Source organism: Micrasema longulum, unplaced genomic scaffold (genome assembly GCF_059751315.1).
Source record: "Micrasema longulum isolate JH-2025_06_02 unplaced genomic scaffold, ASM5975131v1 h1tg001139l, whole genome shotgun sequence".
Taxonomy (NCBI): domain Eukaryota; kingdom Metazoa; phylum Arthropoda; class Insecta; order Trichoptera; family Brachycentridae; genus Micrasema; species Micrasema longulum.
The window spans coordinates 295,920-319,850 of record NW_028278327.1 but is presented as its reverse complement, the minus strand read 5'-3'; the positions used below and the strand labels follow the sequence as shown (position 1 = coordinate 319,850).

The 23,931-nt window shown below is 30.1% G+C and overlaps 1 protein-coding gene across 1 annotated transcript; it reads left to right on the top strand.

Moving 5' to 3' along the window:
- The first annotated feature begins 1,103 nt into the window (after positions 1-1,103).
- Positions 1,104-20,784, top strand: LOC148276835 (myrosinase 1-like). Its single transcript, XM_088233681.1, has 7 exons — positions 1,104-1,235; positions 4,295-4,392; positions 6,195-6,770; positions 6,856-6,950; positions 13,240-13,545; positions 18,124-18,362; positions 20,287-20,784. The coding sequence occupies exons 1-7, from the start codon at positions 1,186-1,188 to the stop codon at positions 20,399-20,401; spliced, it is 1,479 nt and encodes a 492-aa protein (XP_088089807.1). The 5' UTR covers positions 1,104-1,185; the 3' UTR covers positions 20,402-20,784.
- The last annotated feature ends 3,147 nt before the right edge of the window (positions 20,785-23,931 follow it).

The following is a 23,931-nucleotide window of genomic DNA, read 5'->3' as shown; positions in this document are numbered from 1 at the left end:
GTAGAGTTAATTTGTATGCCACCTTCAATCCAATTTTCCCAATTCTGATGGCAATAGGGTATGTTAGTAGATGGCTTGTAAGTAAACCGGGAGAAATAATTCCATTCTGTAACAGTTCGTACAGAGCGACCATTTCATATTTTTAAAGCCTGTTTCAAAGACACACATCAAATTTTATGTCTAGAGACGTTTGTCGTCATCGTCATAACGAAGTTCAACTAGTTATTTGATTGATAGCATGATACTTTCGATTGGCGAGAGGAGCCTATGGGTATCGTCACAGCTGTTTTTGTGTGTACATTATGAAGTTCGATTATTTAACCAGGGGTCAGAAGATTACAGGGGTCTCATGTCGTAGACATTTAAATATGTATACAATATCTGACGACAATGTACGAAACAAAAAGGCAAAATGATTCGTTATAAATTATAGAGTGCACGGCTACGTATATAACAAATTGTGGGATGGAGAGGATGCTATAAATCAAATTTATATTCTTTGTTAATTTTACAAAAAAAAAAAACACTTCATAACTTATAATTAAAAAGCGAGTATTTTATTTTAAGAATTTTATGTAAATACAGTGGAAGAAATGAATTAATACGTGTTTTGAAAGATAAAAAAATACTTTTTTAGCAAATTTGAGAAAAAATATATTTTTTTTTGATTTAATTGTGCCTATTATTTTTTTATTTTAATTATTTTAAATGTTTAATAAATTACAAAAAAAAACAAAGTAAATACATAAAGCGAAAGTACACACGAAGAAAACGAAACGAATACCACATCAAAAAAAGGGGAAACTCCCCTTATTCTTGGTGTAAGAAAATGCCCCTTAATATTTATTCGTATTGAATTTTCGTTATTTGTAAATAACCGTTCTATTGCGGGTTTCAAACTTGGGACCCGCGGTAAAAGATTACAATTTGTATTTTTTTTCTCACAATGATATAAAAGAAATGTATCTTAATCGAATATTTACTTATTTTATCAATTCACTTTAAATTTAACTGTATGATTGCGCCGAGGAGATTCTATCTCTGATGTCACAGAATTACATTAGTCTGAATTGAGGATAGCAAATCAGTGCTAACAACAAACCATTCTTGGCCTCAATCATCTCCGAGCAAGGTATAAAGTGAGATGACGGAGTTTCTTAGCCATAGTCGAATCAAGCCACAATCATGTGTGTTATAAAAGGAATATTGTTACTAACTAGTGCAGTGTTAGTCAGGTGAACTTTTTATTACGTATTACAGTACATTATGAAAGTTTGTATTCGATTCAATAAAATAAGAATAAAAAATTAAGGTATTTGTAAAAATTCCTGTATGTAATTTGAATTCGGCAATCTTCAGACGATTTTGATATTGTTCAATGTGATTTATTATTAGTGCAAGTGACTTTGTTAATTTAAATACTTTTCAAGCAAAGATGATGTTTTTAGGCAAGAAATTTAGAGGAATGTAAAAGGATTGTGACCTGTATTAAATAACTAAATGTGTTCTATACTGTGATTTACCTCTGCTCTTATTGGACATGTGAAGGTGTAAAATAAATAAAATAAAAAAATGTTGTCATTGTAACATCATAATCGATCTTCGCAATTTTCTTTGATGTTATTAATCTGAACGTATAATTTATATTGTGAATAATTTTATGTACTTTAATATTCAATTCAAGTACCAATTTATTTATTCATAGTTTTTTTTGTTATCTTAATTTGAACTTACTAAAAATATTCAGGTGACAACTAACAATTTGTGCTTGTATTTTTGTATATATTTATTTTATTGAGTAAACAAACAGTACGTACAAAATAATTTTACATTTTTTTGTACGAGTATATTAGTGAACGCACACACCTAAAAAGTTTTTTTCACTGAAGACAATAATTCAGATTATTTATTTATTGATTTATTTATTACATACGCTGCATAAGCCAATTGCAACAGTTACATGAAGAAACATAAATACAAGAAACTGAACAAAAAGAACATAAAACTAAGTAGCAAAGACAAACAAGGTCAAAAGAATAATGGTATACAATATATTCATAAAATCGAAAGACATAAGACTTCCAGCTAAACCATGCCTATCCAATTTCGTCCCATACTGTTTTAGTCGCGAATAGATCTACGAAAAGCCGAAAGATCTATCTCAAATAATCGTAAGTCATGTGATGAATTGACTAATCTATACATTCTGAGCATTGGGGCATAAAAACAAAAAATGCTCTTAGAAGATTTAATAAATAGCAGATTTTGACTTCTGGTGACATGGTTGGGAACATGAAAAGGAATTGATTTCAACAGAGATGGGACATTTCTTATAGCATTAAGTATTTTGAAAATGCATATAAGGTCCATCATAGTTCTACGTTTCTCTAATGAAGACAGATTAAGAGATTGCTCTATTTCAAAATAGAAGTAATTACCCCTTTGTAATCCGAGCAACCATGCCACTTTTTTTAAAAAACGGTGTTGGACAGACTCGATATGGTCAATATGAGTCCTGTAGAATGGAGATTATGTTTATTATAACAAATATATAGCTTAAGGAATGGGAAGCATATATTATGTAATAATAAAAATGAATTAAATATGTGCTTCTCTCAATATTTCTATGACTTTCGACATAAATTTACGTTCATTGTCATGAAAAATATCAACCTCGGCAAATCTACAGTTTGATTGGCGCATATTTTAGGTATTGCAGATTGCTTTAAATAGTTCGTTGAAGCGTTGTATTAGTAAAACAGAAGATTTTGTCTTGTCGGTCTAAATGGCACACGGAATGTAATCTTTTCACGAAGATTAGGATAGTATTACGTAAAAGACATATTTTAAACACGCAAATACTATAAAAATAAAAACTTAGAAATATAGTTTTTTTTCTGACATTCAAGATAGTAGATTTCATTAATTAAAGACAGTAAAGCAATTATTTATTTATATCATACTAGTGGATCCAACAGACGTTTTCCTGCCCGAGCGTTGGTTTGCCTGCTATTAACTGGTTGAACTAACAGTTTTCAGTAAATATTTTGGACTTTTTTAGCTATTTATATATGTGTAATAAGGGTTAGTTTTTCGTTTTATATCCTCATGTGATTGGCTAAGAGGCCTCGTCGTACTCAAATCAAAATCATGCAAAAATCACTACTCTAGTGCCATAATCCACGAAGAAAATACGTGAACACGTGTTAACGAAGAAAAGTCAGACCGCGTTTTACCTTGAGCATTCTAAAATTATGACACTCAACTCATTCTCAACATGAATTTAGTCATTCTTTAAACGCTAGCCGGGTTTTGACGTGACATTGACAGTTAATTCAATACCAAAAGAAAATAAAGAACTAAGATAGACCAGATCTTGTCTTGAGGCAGTAATTATTTTAGTTTTTTTGTTCTAGCTTTAATTTTATTATGTTGCATTTTATTTTATTTGTACCTGTACCTATTTAGTATAGGAAAATGTGTTTACCATTGTTGGAATGGACTGTATAAGTCCGTCAATAAATAAATAAAGAATTATAATAAAAGAAAAATGACTGTGTAGTGAAGAAGGAAAAAGACTTCTTATTGACATGTAGGTACCTAGGTACTTGTTTATTATTGAATTCCAAAACTTAAAATTTTAAATATTCAAATATTGAATTTAATTGGGTTAATAGGTACTTGTTTATGGTTGAATTTCAAAACATAAAATATATTTTTTTTTAAATAAAAAAATATTTTTGCAAATGTCAAACTTTGCGCTACTAACCATCAGTGGTACATTTTGTGTAAGAATTCGTTTTTCAGAAATGTATCAAATGCCAGTTAAATTTTATTATTTAAGCATTACTAAAAATCCATTAAAAATAAGAAAATATGTAAAAATTAACAAATTAAGTATCCATTAAAAATAACTGATGTTCGTAAACATTAAAATGCAAACTGTTTTATTTACGAAAAAATAACATTCACCAAATTTTTTTGTATATTCATTTTAGTCAAATGCAACCCTGGAAAACCGATGAAAACACATATATGCTTCTAACTTATTTTCCACTCAATATATTGAAGATGTTATTATTTGTAAACATAATTCACGTAAATTGTATTATTTTGCGAAAAATTGCATGTAAATTGGTCCAGTAGTTATTGAGTCTATGAAGGACAAACATACATACATTTATTTTTATATATTTCGATATTATTATTTTCTCACTAGGTTACTTTTTTACGGTCGTATAGTTGTTTTTTTCAAACAACGTTTGATTGATACACTTTTCTTTTACATTTTTAGTATCCATCCTGCAAACAGCTTAAGAAGGTTTCCTGAACATTTTACGTTTGGAGTTTCCACGGCTGCTTATCAAGTTGAAGGAGCCTGGAATGTTTCAGGTGAATGAAGAGTCTTATTTAAATACAAATTATTCAATAAGCTGGGATTCAATTTACCAATTACCCGCATGCACAGCTTGCTGGTACATACAGTGATGATTTAGATTAATTCGATTTATTTATTTATTCCATTGAATTTTTCAAATCAATGTTCCCTCCCATTGTCGCGTATCGAAGTAAACATGTTATTTTGAAACATGCCCTAAATACTCATTAACCAAAAATATTTAAGTCACTTAATAGCGATTATACGATAATTAATATAATCAGATTTTATACAATTTTATCGGCCTCGTGATGTCATGTTCAGCGCGTTTGGCTATCAAGCAAGAGGCTTCGGGTTCGTTTCTGACCAGGTTGATATTAAATATTGATTTAAAAGGGCGTTTTTACGCCATAATATTTCATAGTTTTTGCACTGGTACCTGAAGCGTAAGACTGATAATTTTATCTTCATGTAACAATTTTTTTTAATGATTGATGTACCGATGCAGTGCCCTATGCACCATTAGGTGCGAAAAGGGAATCACGATGCATATAATCAAGTACTGAATATTGAAAAAAAAAGTACGAAAGTACAGAGGATATGCGGTTGCACAGCGATTTGATTGATATGTTTTTAATTGCAGTTTTATTGTCACTATCTCGCAGACGCAGATGCTTTCCCAAATTCTGTGCCAAAAATAAAACTACAGGTTGGATTGATTATGCGCACTTAAAATCGTCAAAATCGAGCATTTCCGCACTCCAAAACTGAATTAATTTTGGATTTTTTTAAAAAGAAAGAGTTTCAGAAAGAAATATATTCATAAATAAACAAATTCTGAATTAGCACGTTTATCAGTTTTTAAAAATAGTTATCATGTTTGAATACCGTACATCCGTAGACGGCTTATAAAATTAGGCGCTTTTAAGGGTTTTTGGATGGTCTTAGCTCCTGTAAAAGACCCTTTTTCTTTCAATTTATCTTTTTTAAAATTATATTTACATTTTTGGTTTGAGATTTCGCCCTTCTCACAGGGGTACATAATTCGTTCTGAGCCATTAAATTAGCCACCGATGTAATTGTAGACGAAGACTTTAAACTTGAAAAAAACTGTAGTAAACATGAACACAATACTAGAATATCAGAAAAATATCAAATTCAAACTTTTAAAACAAGAAAAGGACAATCGAGACTAATAAACCATGGACCGAAATTATACAATGAACTTCCAGATAAAAGTAAACAAAAGACTCAGACAACAAAAGATGTTAAAAATATTAATATTAACAGTGGAATGTGAATTTTAAAAGTAAAAATATTTTGTTATTTTAAATTTAAATAAAAAAATGTACATAAAAAAAATATACATAAAAAAAATAAATTATCAAGTATGATGTTTTAAATTATAATTCTTTAGATAGTGGAATAAAATATATTAATTCACTTATGCGATGATGTAAAGCATCATATTGCAAAAAAGGAAAAATATAAACATTCTCTAATATGATGATGTAAATTACAACATTCCTAATACAGTATATTTATAAATTCTATAATACGACGATATAAATTATAATCTTTAATGGAAGATAATGGAAGAAAATATCAATTCTCTTATACGATGTTAATCATAATATTTCAGAAAACGAAAAATATATCAATTCTTTAATACTGTGATGTAAATTATAGTATTGCTAACAAGATAGATTACATAATAAATAAATTCAATAATCCGATGATGTAAATTATAATATTGCTAATAGGGTATATTACATATGAATTTCCTTACACGATGATGTAAAAGATAATATTTCAGATAAGGGAGAGAATATTTGGGATCACCTGACACACCACAGATCTACTTTAGTCACCGACAGAAGTACGGGAGACGTTGCTTGCGATTCGTACAACAATTACAAAAGAGACGTGGAGATGCTCAAAGAATTAGGAGTAGACTTCTACCGATTTTCCATATCTTGGTCACGCCTTCTTCCATCAGGATTCAGCAACAAAATAAGCAAAGACGGCCTCGCTTACTACAACAACCTAATAGACGAATTGATTATAAACAATATTCAGCCAGTTGTGACGCTTTATCATTGGGATTTGCCGCAAAGGCTTCAGGATTTGGGAGGCTGGACTAATCCCGCAATGGCCGATTATTTCGAAGATTATGCGAGAGTTGCGTTTGAGAGTTTTGGCGATAGAGTCAAACAATGGTTGACGTTTAATGAGCCAAAAGATATCTGTTTATTGGGTTATGGGTGGGATAACAAAGCTCCGGCTTTAAACTTCAAAGGGGTAGCTGAATACATGTGCGCTCATACGCTGCTCAAATCTCACGCGAAAGCATACCATCTGTATAAGGATCTTTTCAAGTCTGAACAAAACGGTAAGAAAAATAAATCTTATGATACGTTCAGTGAGTGAGAAAATTGCCGTGTTATTTTGTTTCAACACCATGATTGCTTTTGCAGGTAAAGTTGGTTTAACTCTAAGTGCTCACTGGTTTGAACCAGCAGATAATTCAACTGAAAGTGTAGAAGCAGCAGAACGTTTGAGAGAATTCCAAGTAAGCTACAATATCTACATATTTTTATAGTTATAGTTTTCAGAAACTTTATTTTAAGCACTATTTTTATTTTCATTAAGGAATCAATTTATTTGAAACACTCACAGATATTTCACTGCTTTAGTGTTTAGAGTTTTTTATAAATGTTAATTAAATAGGTTACTGTTTATTCCTTTCAAAGAGCGTGCATAGTATTCAAAGTTGCACTAGCAATTTCTAAATTGGTTCCGAGCTCCTTGTGCATGCCACCATCCTCAGTTATGTGAACATCCAAATATTTAAAGCTGACAACTTTTTCGATCCTCTGTCCATTATTATAGAGAGTCTGATCAGGGTTAGGACAGGATTTGTGGCGAGTTTTTACTATACGGTTTTAATCTTTTTTCTTACGCATATATTCTACATTACCAAACCCAAACAATGTTAGTGCCCCTCTCATTAATTATGTTCGTCTCCGATTTGCACTCTCGTCGGATTTCGTCATTCGTAACCACAAATTCCTCTAAAATATTTTGGATTAGCGCTTTCACTTTGCTTTGATCCTTCCTCTGTCAGTTCCACATGTCACTTCTATACATACGTTTTAGAAAAAGAACATTATTGTATAGTACACTATCAGTTTAGTTTCGAGTAAACTTGCAAGTAAATAATAAAACAATTATGGACAGACTAAATCATGATCTTAATAGTGTATCACTGTGGCTAAAAATTAATAAATTAAAATTAAATGTTAACAAAACTAAATATATGAATATAGGAAACAAAAGAATAGAAATTACACCATCAATTGTAATAGAAAATGAAAAACTTAATGAAGTCACTGAAATTAAATATTTAGGTGTAATGTTGGATTCAAAACTAAGGACTCCTGCAAAACTATTTACAAAGCAATTATTGAACCACACGTTAACTACTGTAGTAGCATTTTATTTTTATCAAACAAAGAAAACATAGATAAACTAACTGTATTACAAAATAAAGCCTTTAGAATCATTTTGAAAAAAAACAGATATACGAGGGTAAAGTCGATGGTAAATGAAATGAAATTATTAACATATAAACAAATAATATTTTACAATACAATGATATTTGTTCATAAAATTATAAACTCTAATAAAAAAACAGAATTTTGGAAAAAAATTGATCGGAACCAGCATGAACACAATCACAATACTAGAGAAAAGAACAAAATTAGACTTCCATTTAGGAAAAAGGCAAAGTCACAAAATTCAATTTTATTTAAAGCAATTAAAAAGTATTACGAAATGGAAAAAAATATTTATGAAGAAAAAAACATATCAAAATTTAAAATAATGGTCAAGACATATGTGATAAACAATTTATAAATTAAATATATTTGCAATGTTATTATTAGAACACACATAACAATATGTATGATATGTGTGCCCTATTTTAAGATTTAAATAATAAAAATAAAAAATAATAAAAAAAAAAATAATAAAAAAATAAAAAATAAAAACGTCGTCTCTTTAGGGAGGTAAGCGTTTTGCGTGTATTTTAAATTAAGAAAATAAAACGCATTTTGATATGTTATTGAATCTTTGTTTGCGTAAACTGCATACGTTTTCAAACCCTTTTAAAAATACAATCAGTGATTTCAATATCACCAAGTGATCCGTTTTAATTTTCAGCTTATAACGTCGATTTGATTTAATAAACAAATAATTTATTCAGCTCGTAAAGATTATTTAAAGCTTACTTTTTAGGGCAGGGTCATGGAAATCTAGTTATCCTATTAATAAACTAAGTAAATCAATTAGATGTCGGTTGATTAATTTAAATTGCATCTAGATATTCTAAATACTTGCATTAACAATTCTTCAGTAATCAATCACCATTAACTATATTAGTAAACAGTAATTTTACTATTACTAGAATAAAAATAAATAATATATGAGTTTATCTACTGACATTACTTGGTGGAATTATATTTTAAGAAAGATAACGAAATGGCACGTTTAATTTTAAACATTTTCTGATTTTTAAGCGAATTCGTTTCACTGTAATGAATAACATTATCAGACTGATAACAGGCTAGGACAGGGGGGCGATAACTATAGGTATAACTGAAGATAAAGTTTTAAGGAAAGTAAATTAATACTTATTGAGGGCGCCTTTACCCCGGTATACTCGTAGATATCTACGCTCTGGGCTGGTATTCCACACGGTATTGCGGCCGTAGAAAAACAATTTATCTCGCGTATTTATTTACAAAATACACGAGATAAAGTGCTTTCTACGGGCGCAAGAGCGCCCCAGAATAGCATTGCTGAAAGTGACAAAAATCCTGATGAAGCGAGTACTTTTTGCTTTAGTTCGGATTTACTTCAACTTTAAATTGTTTTTAGTTGGCTAGACTGGCTAGTTATTATCACAGTAGCCTAGTTAATTTTAATTTGACATTGGGCGCGCAGTAAAGTTTGACACAGCAGTGACAGTGGTTAAGATTTGAATTTTTTTATTTTATTTATTTAACTTTTCGTACATAATGTTATTTGTACATTGGCGGGCTTATTGCCAAATGGCAATTTCTTCCAACCAACCAATAAAATAAAAGTTTATTTTTTATAATTTAAGTTACAGAACATATTCTATAGAAAAAAAGATTAAAAAGCTAAAGAAATATAAAAATAGAAATAAACGTAATAAATTACCTTCAATCAAAACCATTACTCAATGAGAAAAAGGAAAAAAAGAGGAAAGAGGAAAGGAGGAGAGATTAAGGAAGAGAAAGAAGTTGTTCCTTCAGACGTGATTTAAACAGAGAAAATGTGGTAAAATCTTTGATGGTGGGTGGGAGATGATTCCACAAATTCGAGGTAGATACAGCGCATGCGTCAGATTTTTTGACGTATAATATGTCAATAAGCCTGATAGGGAAACATTATTTTATTTAAAAATTAAAAAATTAATACGGGTCTATAAAATACCGTAAATAATAAATCATTTTTTTGTACTTATTAGTAGTACCTGTAAATAATATTTTTAAATTTATAATTTTAAATTCCCGCGAAAACGGTTCATTGCATTGGCTACGCCAAATGTTACGCTGCGGTTAAATATTGAATTTTGTTTGTGACCGTTTAAATTGAAATAGAACACCGTCATGAGTCTTGACGTCACAATTGTGAAGGCCAAACAGATTGCGTTTTTGAGAATACTTATTTTTTAACAATTTTATTTTCAAAGTTATGTATGAAAACATTTTTCTACAGTATCCATTTTGATTTTGAAAAGACAATCAATTTTTCTAAATCCATTTAACGCATTTTAATCGGTATTCGTAGGATGTGATATTTCCCTATTGAGATAACACAAGGTGTAATGGAAACACTTCGGAAGACATGTCACCACTATAAAAAAATTGTCTTCCTGAAAACAGATATCAACATGTCGGTAGAACCGGCTTTAGTATTTCAAGGTTGATATAGTAGAAAAGTTAACTGTTAAAAGTTAGTTGATAGTTAGTTGAAATGAAATTTAAAATAAAATTATCTGCATGTATAAATAGTGTAGCGAGATTTAAAAAAAAATATATACGTAGATTAATAAACGTATTACTTTACAATCGGTACACATATTATTTATATTATTATTTATTACATTACTTAATATTTGTTTTTTACCATATATTTTACTTTATTATTTATGTTAAAGAAACATTATGTATTCTTAGCACATAAATATACTTTATATGATAATGATTATTCAATTCTTGCATTTGATTAGCTATGCGTTTTTGATTACGTAATTTCAGTTTTTTTTATAAATTAGTATAAAACTATTTAAACTTTAAAACATAAAAAAAATCTCCATCTTAGAACAGGCTGAGCCATGTTAGATGGATACTATCTTAACCAGAGGACGCTCCGTATTCATTTTCTAATTCACTAGATTTTATATAGATTCGCTGGTATTATACAAAATATGTACACTTATTAATACAATAAATGTATAAAATAAAATAAATAAATGAAAAAATACTGTCACGATACATTAAGATGAAGACAGCGTTCAAAATCGTAGTCACCGGAAGCGTTGCAAATATTTTTATATTTATCAATCAATCTGCGTTTGAAATTGCTAAATATATAAATACAATCACATTAATAACATTTACACCTAATGAATATTATTTGCAACTGGTGGAATACTTAAAAAAAAATGTATGGGTCGATACTGAGCTGAATAATAATCTCCCTGTTGAGCTGAATAATAAAATTGGGTAGGTAATTTTATTTTGGAGCCAGTAAATAATTCTAAAAATAAATACCCAACAATAAGAACACGGAGATATTATATTGCACTGAAGAGATGAGAAGTAGTATCTACTGGCTTTTACTGCTTGCTTGTAGTAAGGGTTCTGATATTTATAAATGATATTGCTTTAAAAGTTAAATTTTCATTTTTTATTTTATTTGCGGATGACCTTAAAATTTCAAAATTATAAAATCAATTCATGACTGACATAAACTACAAAATAACCTATATTTTTTATTATCTTGGTGTCATAAAAAAGACTTATTTTTTAAAATAAATAAATGTATGTCTATTCAATTTACAAGAATAATATGTATAATCGTTTTCAATTATTCAATCGACAACACGATTTTAATGAACGTCGAGACAATTCAAGATTTTGGGATACTTTTTGATAAAAAACTTAAATACAACCATCACATTTTCAAGAATGCGCCCAAAATCTGTGGATTTATTTTGCAAATATCTAAGCCATTAAAATAATATTTTGTAAATCATTCATTTGTTCGTAGCTTGCTTGAATTTAATTCTAGAATATGGTCTCCTAATTATAACATTCATATAACGCGGATTAAATCAGTACAACGTAAATTTTTAAAATCGTTAATATTTAGAGTTGGATCAAATACTTTCATAATTAACTACTATTCATACCTTAAGTTGAGTATTAAGAAGGATTTTGGATGGTTTGATATTCTTGCAAACATTAATATCTAACTGTATAAATGCCCATGATATTCTTGTTCAGATTAACTTTAATGTACCTCACCGTAATTTGCGTACCAATGCTGTCATTGCTGTGGGAAATTATAAAACCAACATAGGATTCTTTTCCCTCTGCCAAGGATCCTCGGAACAGTGAACAAAATATCATTAAACGGTACTGTCGATGTGTTCCCACAGCAAAGGCTTACAAGAAGCAAGAAGTGTTGTCACTCCTGATTCACGATGACACACTTACTATGTTCGCCTAGATTATGCCAAATTTATACCTTTGTAAGTTTTAATAGATTTTACGATTGTTTGGATTAAGTGTTATCATATTTTATATACTCATTAATGCCAATCTGTTAGGGCTTTCATTTGCCTGTTGATTTGCTTAAAAAAAGAGTGTTACTTTATTTATTTATTTCTGCACCACAGCAGGCCAGGAGGCCCAATTACAGTGGTGAATTACATCACAGAACCCCTAAGCTTGAGAAAACTCACATTTTAGTTTTTGTGCTCTCACCAGGAATCGAACCCCGGAACCTTCCGCTTGTGAGTCAAGCGTCTTTATCACTACATTACGGAGGCCGCCGTTACGGCTTTTATAGAAGCCGTACCCACGTTTCTTATGAGATAATCTTTAATTTACATTTCTGTCAGCAATGAGGAAGTTGAGCGGTACGAGAAATTGTATGTAAAAAATATATACTTGCACGCGGTAAAAAATAGAGCATTGATTGTATTGCTAAGTTTTTCGAAAATGTACAAAAAAAAAAAATACCACTCTAAACTGTTTTTCAAAATAAAACAATAATAGAGGAATGAGATAGATTTCCGGTTTCTGGAAAGCCAACTCATCAATCAGCAAAACTCTCCGACGACAACTTGTGACGTCGCGTGCGGAGTAATTTGAAAATTGATTCATTCTTAACTTTGGCTTAGTTTAATAATCTATTAACAAATAATAAAAACACCAAACTTCCTCATTGGACATCCGTGTTAGGTAATTCATATTTTAGATGTTTTGATTATTTTGTTGTTTGCGTACAGGAAATGCATAATTCGCCTTCTGCATTGTCCTTAATACGATGGAAGGTCAGGCGATAGTAGGATTTTTTTTCGGATAAGTTCCACAAATATTTTAAAATGAAGCGGTGTCACTTGAAACATTCATAAAGTTGGTCAATATTTACGCACTTTTCATTTTTATAAAGAAACTTTTAGTTTTTTATTATTTTCTTCTGAGAGGGTCTCCTGAGCCACCCCCCTGGAGGTACAACTCAAATCTGCTGTTTTATAGGTTGGTCTCTATGCTCATCCAATCTTCTCCAAAGATGGGGATTACCCGGCTGTCGTGAAGGAAAGGGTTGGACGTCGCAGCCAGGAGCAGGGTTACAGCTCTTCTCGTCTTCCTTCCTTCACTCCCGAGGAAGTGGAGTACATCAGGGGAACGTCCGACTTCTTTGGAATCAACCATTACACAACATTGATGTGCAAGGCCGCCACTCCGGAAGACAAGTTTGAGGATCCATCGTTTGAAGACGATCACCAGGTTTCTACGTACCAGGATAGTACATGGAGAACTGCTTCATCAAGTTGGCTCAAGGTATCATTATAATTGTTTTGTATTTCAAATATACTTACGCGTGTATGTATTAAAGAAGCAATCAAATTTCGCCACAGAGAGGGGAAACCTTTTTGAGAAGGGAATATGGAAGTCTAGGCATTTACGGGGCTTATGGCCTGTCATTGTCTAGTTTAAGTGACCACTTTACAGACTGTGTAACATTCACAATTCTACCCATGTTGAAAAATCTACATTTCCTCAACTCTTGACTTTTGTGAAGTTAAAGAAGTGGAATCTTTATCATGTGGGTGAGATGCATCCGGCTGAACCAATTCACCCACTAGGCAACGCCTAAAAACATTTAAAAAATATTTTTCATACATCTTATACCAGTTAGTTTAATCAACAATGTTTTGAGTATGTCCAAATGTTTGTAGACAGGCTGGATCTCCTATCTAGGGAGTTATTTAGATCTAAATTGGTTGCAACAGAGAGTGAAAAGATTTTTGAGAAGGAATATGGAAGTCTAGGCATTTACAGGGCTTATGACCTGTCATTGGCTGGTTTAAGTGACCACTTTACACACTGTAAAACATTCGCATTTTCATATTAATTATTTCACATTCCAATGACAGGTCATTAGCCCGGTAAATCCCTAGACTTCCATTTTCCCACTCTGTTGCAACAAATTTAGATCCTAATCTTTACCGTCGACGAAGCTTTGAGACGCTAAAACATTGGATTGAAATAGTTCTTGTTTTCTATTATTCGGTTCCATGGAAACAATCAATAATAAATCTTAATTTGTTAATTGAACTCAAATTGATGTCACTTTTTCTTTGTAATTACAGATATGAGTTCGTAAAACTTTCCGTTGTCCAAAATAATCAAATCATAAAAATAATTAAGTAAAAAGTTTAATGGTATAATTAACCCTACTCTGCCCAATGTAGACGATCAGATGCATTTTTTTTTTTTTTTAATTTCATTTATTAGGTAAATCAACAAATGTACTTGAAAACATTTAATTTATAGATTTTATTCGATACAATTTTTCATGCATATAATATCTTAGATTATAGAATTACGCAAAACAGATTTTCAAAATTCCTTGTTTTTTTTTTAAATGCATTAAAAAAAATCTTATTCAATATGAAATAAGTGAATAATTATTATTAAACATTTGTAAATAACCACTTAAGGGCTTTTCTATATCTACCGAGTTCGAGACGTGCCCGTCTCTTCGTCAGGACACCAATTAAACCAGCATTCAAAACCCACTATACACCTTGACCATAGTTGTTGCACAAAAATATAAAACCAACACGACATGAATTTTAATAAGCACATGCACTAATTAGGACAAACATGCACTGATTAGGTTATGAAAATGTTGAGAGGGAAATAGTTAATAATAAAAAGAGGGAGAGGACGAAGAGAGGGACGTAAGTTTAATTTACAATGGAACATGGTTATATACAAATATTTAATAATATTTAGTAAAATGTTTGACCGAAAAGTTAATGCTTTAAATATTAAATCTTGAATCCCGCTGACTCAAAAAAATACGTAGGTGGCGGTGGTGGGTCATATTAGACCCAGTTTTAAAAGTGTTTTTTTTTGTATTTTTTGTCTGTTTTTCAATATATCTTTATCATAATAATTTACTCTGAATCTTTAAAAAAATGTGTGGTAAAGTCTTGTAAACAAATTTTGATGACTTTGTTTAGAAAAATGATGTATAAAAATAACTTTTTACACAATCGATAATTTTCAATACTGCTGGTATAAGTTAATTTTATAAAATAAGTCGTTCATGTGTACTTTTTAAATAAGATTTATCCTAAGAGATTATTTGCAAAAGTTGGATTGTGATTATTACATACCGATAATCGGAGTATAAAAGTGATTTCATACATTTTTATCACTCGGCGACCAGTTTTATATTGTAAACATACAAGACTTATTAATTTATTTCAGAAATGGCCACCCGGGTAAAATTGTTTCATAAAATTCGAAACAAAAATTCAGTGACACGTGTTTTGTCAAAAGTAAATAATGTTCAAATTGTGATTTCTTTGTTTTTTGTTTAGAAGATTTGAAGTAATAATTATCTCTGCAACATTCCTTGTTAGATACTAAGATTTTCACAAGTAATATTATTTTTTGTTTTTCTTACATTCTAGAATTTTCGAATCTTTTATGCCCGATGTAGCATATTGTCTACACAACTAAAATATGACGGTAGTCAGATGGCAGAAGGAACCATCTGTATTTTCGTCTATGTTTTAGTTTTCAAAAGTTTTAATTAATATTTCGGTAAACACACGCAGATTTTTTTTTAAATCAGCATCATTTAGAATGGTAATTCACTATTAAAAAGCAACACTAAAATATTTTAGTTTTTTTTTTATTATTTATTTATTTAGTTCTATGTATTACATAGTCTAATATATATTTACAACACAATATTCACATCTATACTTATTCTAACATTATTTATCACTATTATACACTTAGTATCCTAATTTATAATATTAACTGTTTCATATGTACATTTTCATTAATTATATTCACTATTTACACTATTTACTACCTAATATTTTTCACATATGTACTTTTTACATTTAATTTTAAATATATTTACATTAATTTCATTTTTTATGCTTTCTAGCATTTCTTCATATAGTTTTATTCCCTTGTACATAAGGCAGTTCTGGGACATTGCTTTTAATTTCTTTTCCAGTCTTATATTTTTAGATCCTCTTGTTGCATAGTTATGAAAGAACTCATTATTTTTTAGTTTATTTTGAAAATATCTCGGAACTATTCCTTTAATAATTTTGTTTATTTCATTGGCAACATTGAATTTTATTATTTGATTAATTGTCATGATATCTAGAAGTTGAATCATTTTCTTAACATTTGTTCGTCTCCCACATCTTAATATTATCCTCATCGCTTTGTTTTGTATTATTTGGAGTCTTTTTAGATCTCCTTCATTACTTAAATATAAAATACTGGAGCAATAATCAATGTGGGGAACGATAATACTTTTAAATATCAGCAGAGAGGTTTTAATGTCTAATTTATTCCTTATCCTTCCTAACTGGGATACCTTGGATAGTTTGTGGATTAAAGTCTTGAAATTGAGACGCATTCCAGCTCTCCTGAACATTTTTGAAAATTACAGATGGTTCCTTCTGCCATCTGACTACCGATGAATAAAAATTATTTTTCTAAAATGTTTTGAGTATGTCCAAACGTTTGTAACCAGGCTGGATTTCCCCCCTAGGGAGTTATTTAGATCTAAATTTGTTGCAACAGAAATGGAAAACATTTTGAAAAGTGACAATGAAAGTCTAAGCATTTATAGAACATAATCCAGCCAATGACATGAGCTCTGTAAATGCCAAGACTACCATATTCAAACTGCATTTTCTTATAGAACAAATTAACTTTATATTTTTGTTATTTTTTTTTTAATTTACCTACTTTTGAGGATCGCAGGAAAATAACTGACCTGAATTTAATATATATTAATATACCAACGCGTAGAACTAGACAAAATATTCTTCATTATTGTCACCCTTCTCAAATCAACTATCTTTGTCACTCACCTATACCGCGTATACTATACATAGATTAGTAAATGAATGAACCTCTCATATTGTTATATTTTTAACTCGAGTCTCTGTGAATTTAAATCTTCTCTTTAGAAATATTTTATGATGTTCTATAGTAACGATTAACGAATTATTTGCAAAAGCTATCTATGCTAACGATCTGGTGTTAAATAATTTTATATTCATATAAACCGACTTTTTTATATCTTTTGTATGCTGACATACATAAATGTATATATATTTATTTTTGTTATTTTTATTTTTGTTTTTATACCCATGTTTTAATATTGTTTTTTAATTTTTGTATATCAAACTAAGTCATTAAATTGTTCCATTTTATATTGTAAAAGGAGCTTGTGGCGTGTAATAAATAAATAAATAAAACTAAATAAATAAATTCCTTTCGCAAAATGTTTTTTCTCTCCGTTGCAACAAATTTATTAAATTTTTACTATTTTTAATAATTTTTCACAGTATTCACATACATAAAAAACACACAAGTGTATATTTTTTTTGTTAAAATTAGAAAAATCAGGCAGTAAATTGTTAGTTCATGTTTATTATTATGTTTGATGTACTTAGACATAATAATACTATGATAATAATGAATAATTATTTCACCTTTCACATTTTAAGATAAGCGGTTTAAAGGTGAATTTAAATTAATTTATTGGAAGAGATAGGAAAAACATTTCTGAGAAGGTAAGTCTAGGCATTCACTGTCATTGTCTGGTTTAAGTGGCCACTTTACACACTGTCTATCATTCACCATTTTTCCTATGGTTAAACATTGCAATAAAAGGGTTTCTAATGTTTGGGATGTTCGTCCCGTTGTATTGCTATAATGTGTAGCTAACGTTGTTGTCAATAATAGTATATGTTTTTTCTCCGTATAGGCGACTCTATCATGTCATTACTTTAAGGTTTTACCAGTTTTCTGACATCCATTTGTTATACATGACTAAAAATCTTATCATTCCTCTTTCACCAGGTGGTACCTTGGGGATTCAGAAAGCTGCTGGCATGGGTGAAGGAAACGTACGGTAATCCTGAGGTGATCATCTTCGAGAACGGGTATTCCGACTGGGATGGATTCAACGACACGGCAAGAGTGGATTATTACAGGGAATATCTGAACGCCATGTTGGACGCCATTGCAAATGGAGCTAACGTAACGGGATATTCAGCATGGAGTCTTATGGATAACTTTGAATGGCTTTCGGGATATACGTAAGTAATAAAAAGTTGTCTCCATGTTAATCTAATTTTTTTCTAATAATTTTACGATTTTTATTTTATATTAAGATATTACTTTTGATTTTTATCCTATTTTCGTAGTGTGATTTTGGAGTATTCGTGAATCTTAATGATAATTTTGTTTTGTATTGGGAAGGATTTGGATACCGAATAATAAATTATTTAATTGAATTTCGAATCACGAATACCTTGATCGCATAAAAAGACGTAGTTTTTATCCATAAGCTAAAAAGGGGCTAACCGGGTTGTGGTCCTGTGGTAAAGTTGTGGACTTACAGGTTAATGGTCCGAGATTCAAATTCCACTATCCCATAGTACGATTCCCATTTATCTACCACAAGTTATCTACGTCTTGTAGGAAATGGTCTGTAAAATGAAGTATTTGTTTAATTAATAAACACTCGTTATTTTTAATTTTAAAACAAATTAAACATCACATTTATTTTTTGGGTGTAGTCCTTCCACGGCCTTCAATGGTCTATGAACATGTCTAGAGTATTATAAGCATTATTTTGTTTAAATGTGTATCTCTTCCATCAATTGCGTACTGGTTGTTAATTAAATCTGGCGCGTTTGCAAAACTCACACAAACGCATTTAAAATCTACAGGATGTTGATTTTAAAAAATATTGTATTAAATTTTAACCAAATGTACTATCTTTATTATTTATCAATAAGTGTGTATGTGTATACATATTTTCTCCAATATAATTGGTACTGTGCATTTTAATTACACTGTTTTTATTGTTCTTATAATGAACAGAAAATATTAAATGAAAAACATGCTTGTTTACAAATGAATAAATAAAGTGTGTCATTTTCTTAAGTGATTGTTTTTTTCGCCATAATCCAAAAGATATTTTTAAAAACATTTAATATAATATCAAGATTTGTAAAATCGGTATTCTGTACATTAAAAATGTTTTTGAGTAAGTTTTGTGAAAGTGCCAGCACTAGATAATCGACCTAAACATGATTTGATTAAATGAAAATATATGTTTACAAACCAGTGTTTTTAATCCGTACCTCAATATAAATATGTATATCGAATAGGTACATATAATAATATTTTTACTATTAAGAATCGCAGCGAAATTTTGACGAACACAGAAGCATCCTGGGTATATTTTATTACCATATCATTAGCAACTAACAAAGCAATAGTTGTCTACGTCACGCTCATAAGCCCGTCTGAGCGCGAGAGAAACAGATATTATTTTGATAATGCGTATGCCATTCGATGTCAAACCATGAGCTTATTTATAGATACTACACAATGCGTTTGTGTAAGTATTGCGAATGCGCCAGCTTTAAAAAAGCCACCGGTACCATGAAATTTTCTCCGACATTTGAATAGATAATTACAAAAGAAAAGATAAAAAAGGAAATAAAGTTGAATTCATGTAATAGAACTACTACCCAATGAAGAGATAAAGAGGATTAAAATAGTATGATGAAAAACCCAAGAAATAAGAGAAATAGAATGCTTTAAAATCTTTAAAGTAAAAATCAATGTTTATATTTCGCGTTATGAAATGAAAATGTTCTTGAGGTATATATTTTGAACTAAATAAATAAAATTGTACCCAAATAAAACATGTAGTTACATTAACAATAAGGTGCTTACTCGTATATTATTTTGAAATAATTATGCAGCTTTTAAAAATGTTTTCTATTTATTTTTTATAAAATAAATATTTGCGTTCTTATGATTTACCCAAATATTTAATTTTCAACGAGTTGCAAATAACCCACTATTAGAAAATGGGAATTAAGTTGAGGTAGAGTGGGACTCGAACCACGGACCTTTGGTCTGTGAGTCAGAGATACTAGCCACAGGACCACAACCCGATTCAATTTTAACCATCATATTAATAATAATATTTTATTATTTCAGGGAGAGATTTGGCCTATACCACGTGGATTACAACGACCCTAGAAAAACTAGAACACCAAAAAATTCAGCCAAATTCTACACTGAAGTTATTTTGAACAGAGCAATAGACTTTTAAAACATTTATTTAATATATTTTATAAGATAATATTTGAAGACATGCGTGGATAAATGAGTTATGTGTAAAAGTTTAAAAAATCAACGGTTTTACGTAAATAAATATTGTATGTGCCAACTCTACCATAAAAAAGTTTTAAAAAAAAAGTATTTTGAGATCGTCATTTGAAGGTGCTATTTTATTAATAATTGTATTGGTGTTCAAAACTTTAGCCCCAGATATTTCTGCTTTCTGTTTTTATCACATAACCCCTTTCTCCACTCATGTCTTCATTTGTCGATTGAGTTTTTAGCTTTATTACATTATTTATTGACATAGATATAAGTTTTTACGTATGTTAATTTTTAACTTATAAATAATCTTATATATCGCATATTCATGCATATTTTCGTTTTTATTTATTTATTTACCAACCCCTTACTTTTCTGTACAAATAAATAGTGATAAAACGGACAGTTAATTGGCCGGATATCGGATACTGGGTAACCGGCAAGCCCCTAAGCCAGACAGCCGGATATCCAGCTCATTATCTCATAAAGCATGCCGGTACTCGAATTACTCTCATAATTAAAAAGAAAAAATTTAATATCCATACATAAAAAGCGGTTAAACCATTATCATGATTTTAATGATCCCTTATAGATAAATGAGCTGCATATCAATATGTTTTAAGAGTTTTTTAATCAAATAATTATAATGGTTACGGGTAGTATCACCTCTTGCGCTTTATTTTTTTCACGCAAATATATTTTTAATAAAAAAAAAATTTTGAAGAACATTTTTTATTTGCGGGTTAAATTTTTTTTTAGGGTGTATACTAAACCTTCGCAAACACTTTTAAAATAAAAAAAATACAGTTTTTTTAAAAAATGAGGAGGTCTTCGTTTTTCTTAAATACGGTCGATATCAATAAATCAATTGGCTGGCGTTGATATCATGATTTTTTTTAAAGATAAATTTAGTTTAGGTATCCGCTACTATCCGGTATCCGGCCGGATATTGAGCCACTATCTGGTATCCGGCCGGATATTTAAATAAATTCGGGTAGGCTGGGTTCAGGATAGTAACGAATATCCGTTTCATCTTTACAAATTACATACCTTCAAGAAGCAAGCGGTGTTATCACTCCTGGTCCTGGATTAAAGATGACACACTTTCCACGTCTGCCTACGTAGATCAATATTTTATCATACCTCATACCTACCGTAATAAAATACATTTTTGAAAATTGTTTGGGTTAAGTTCAGACAGTGCATATAATTGTTTTATGCAAATCCATGAGGGGTTTTTGTGAGCCTGTCAGTTTGCTTAAAAATGATAACAAAAAAGTTATCAAAATTCAGATATGAAGAACATTTTAGAGAAGAATATATGAAAGTCTAGGCATTTACACCATTTATCCCCTGTAAATGCCTAAATTTCCACATTCCCCTAGAACTCCTTCATCTTGTTTTTGATATCCATCAATGATAATTCCTTTATCTCTATTGTGATATTTGTCTATTTAAGATAATATTATTTTCAGAAAAAAATACCTTAATATGAGGTGTTTACCAATCAAATTTCCGTTTTATGTAGAAAAACTAATTTTTTTTGAAAATTATTTAAAGTGCATTGAATTAATCAAAATATTGTCTATGCTGAGAAATATCTGTGATAATATTTATTTATTTTTTTACATACATAAGTTTATTGCACATTATTTGTGACAATTAGTCCTAACTCCATGGGACTAAAAGTCCTGTGTTGAGATGGGACGAGCAATTATATAACACAGACACATGAGTATATCACCACAAATAAAGGATTAGAAACATAAAAAATAATTGTAAAAAATATTTAAAAAAACATTTATATGGCACATCATTATGGTTAACAGTAAACTCAAGCATTCGGAAAATCATCAAGGAGTTTCCTACTCAAATCCCTCCCACTAAGGAAAATCCAGTTCTTAACTCCTTTCTTGAAAATAATTTTTGTCCTTGAGAGCTCAATACGTTCTTCCAAAATATTGATCACTCTCGGTGCGATAAATGAGAGATGTCTCTGAGCAAAAGTCTTACGGGTTTTGGGTATGACATAATTCCTGCTCTAGGAAAACCTCGTATGGACATTTTGCCGAGACATCTCCTTATTGTTTGACCAGAAGAGTGTAAGTGCTTCTTTTAGGTACAGTTGTCTCATATCCAGCACCGTCTTGTATTGGAACAGCTGTTGGAGGGCGCCGGAACATTATTATCAATTATAATTTCTGTGAAATTATGAGCGGCTTGAAAATGGATGCCGCACAACTCCCCAACCAGCTATTCCATAGGTTGCCGTGGATTGAAACAGAGCAAAGTACACACGTCTGAGAGTGTCAATATCCAGAATGCCTCTAAGAGAGCAGAATAGATGGCACAGCTTTCTCAACCTAGAGTTTAGTGACTGGACCTGAGCCTCCCATCGCAAATTCGTATCAATGATAACACCAAGGTATTTTATGGAATCTACCCGTTGTAGAAGTTGGTGTGTTTTATCACAGTAAATTCCAAGATTAAGCGTATTGCTTGGTAGTGAACTATTATTTATACGAAATGCCAGATATTTAGTTTTATCGATATTTAGTGTAAGAAGATTATCATCGAACCATTGTTTGACAGTGTTTATACCAAAGTTTGCTTCCTGAAGACAGAGTTCCAGTCACTAGCCTCAAACAACAAAATAATTTCTCAGCATTAAAATTACTTTAATTTTATTGTTGACAACATGCTAAGAAGGTAAATTTTATATGATGTATTCTACTAACAAAATGCTTTTGATTGATAAAAAAGATACCTACTAAGTACATAATTGATAAAACCTTTTTATTTTTCATCAATTTAGGTTAGGTTAGCAAAAGCAATAAACTTAATTCGACTAATGTTTGATTAAGTTGATAAAATTATAATAATTGAATCACCATCTCACTATCTGATTAATTAAATTCCGATTAGATTACCATATTGCTATTCTGTTACATCGGTTAAAAAATTGTAAGCTTTGTAAATATAATATTTTTTACTAAATTAAAAATGTATTATTTTATATCCTCGTTGAAAAAAAAAATTAATTTAGAAAACTTGGAAATCTTAAAAATTATAAAAGCGATTGAAAATAAGAGAAAAATAATAAATAACCAAAAAACAATATTTCCTTTAGCCCACACCTGTTTATTTTTAAAAATCGCATCCAACTTACATTACGCTTTTTATCCTTACAAGACAAAAATACTTGATTTGTTAGCTCCGTATGTAGTATTTTAGTAAACATGGATAAAATAAAATAGGATAGGATTCATTAGTTAGGTATACCTTGATAAAGAAGCTTGTATAGTTTTGAAACCGGTCGGTAGAAAGAAAAGTGGTTTTAAAGGGTACAGAAAACAGTTTATATTTATGTTTAAAGCATTAACTTTGTCGTCAAACATTTTCACAAACCCTCACGAACAAAAAGGAAGAAAAACATATTGTGGATATGTAAAACTCAAAAAATATTCTGACCTTATCTCT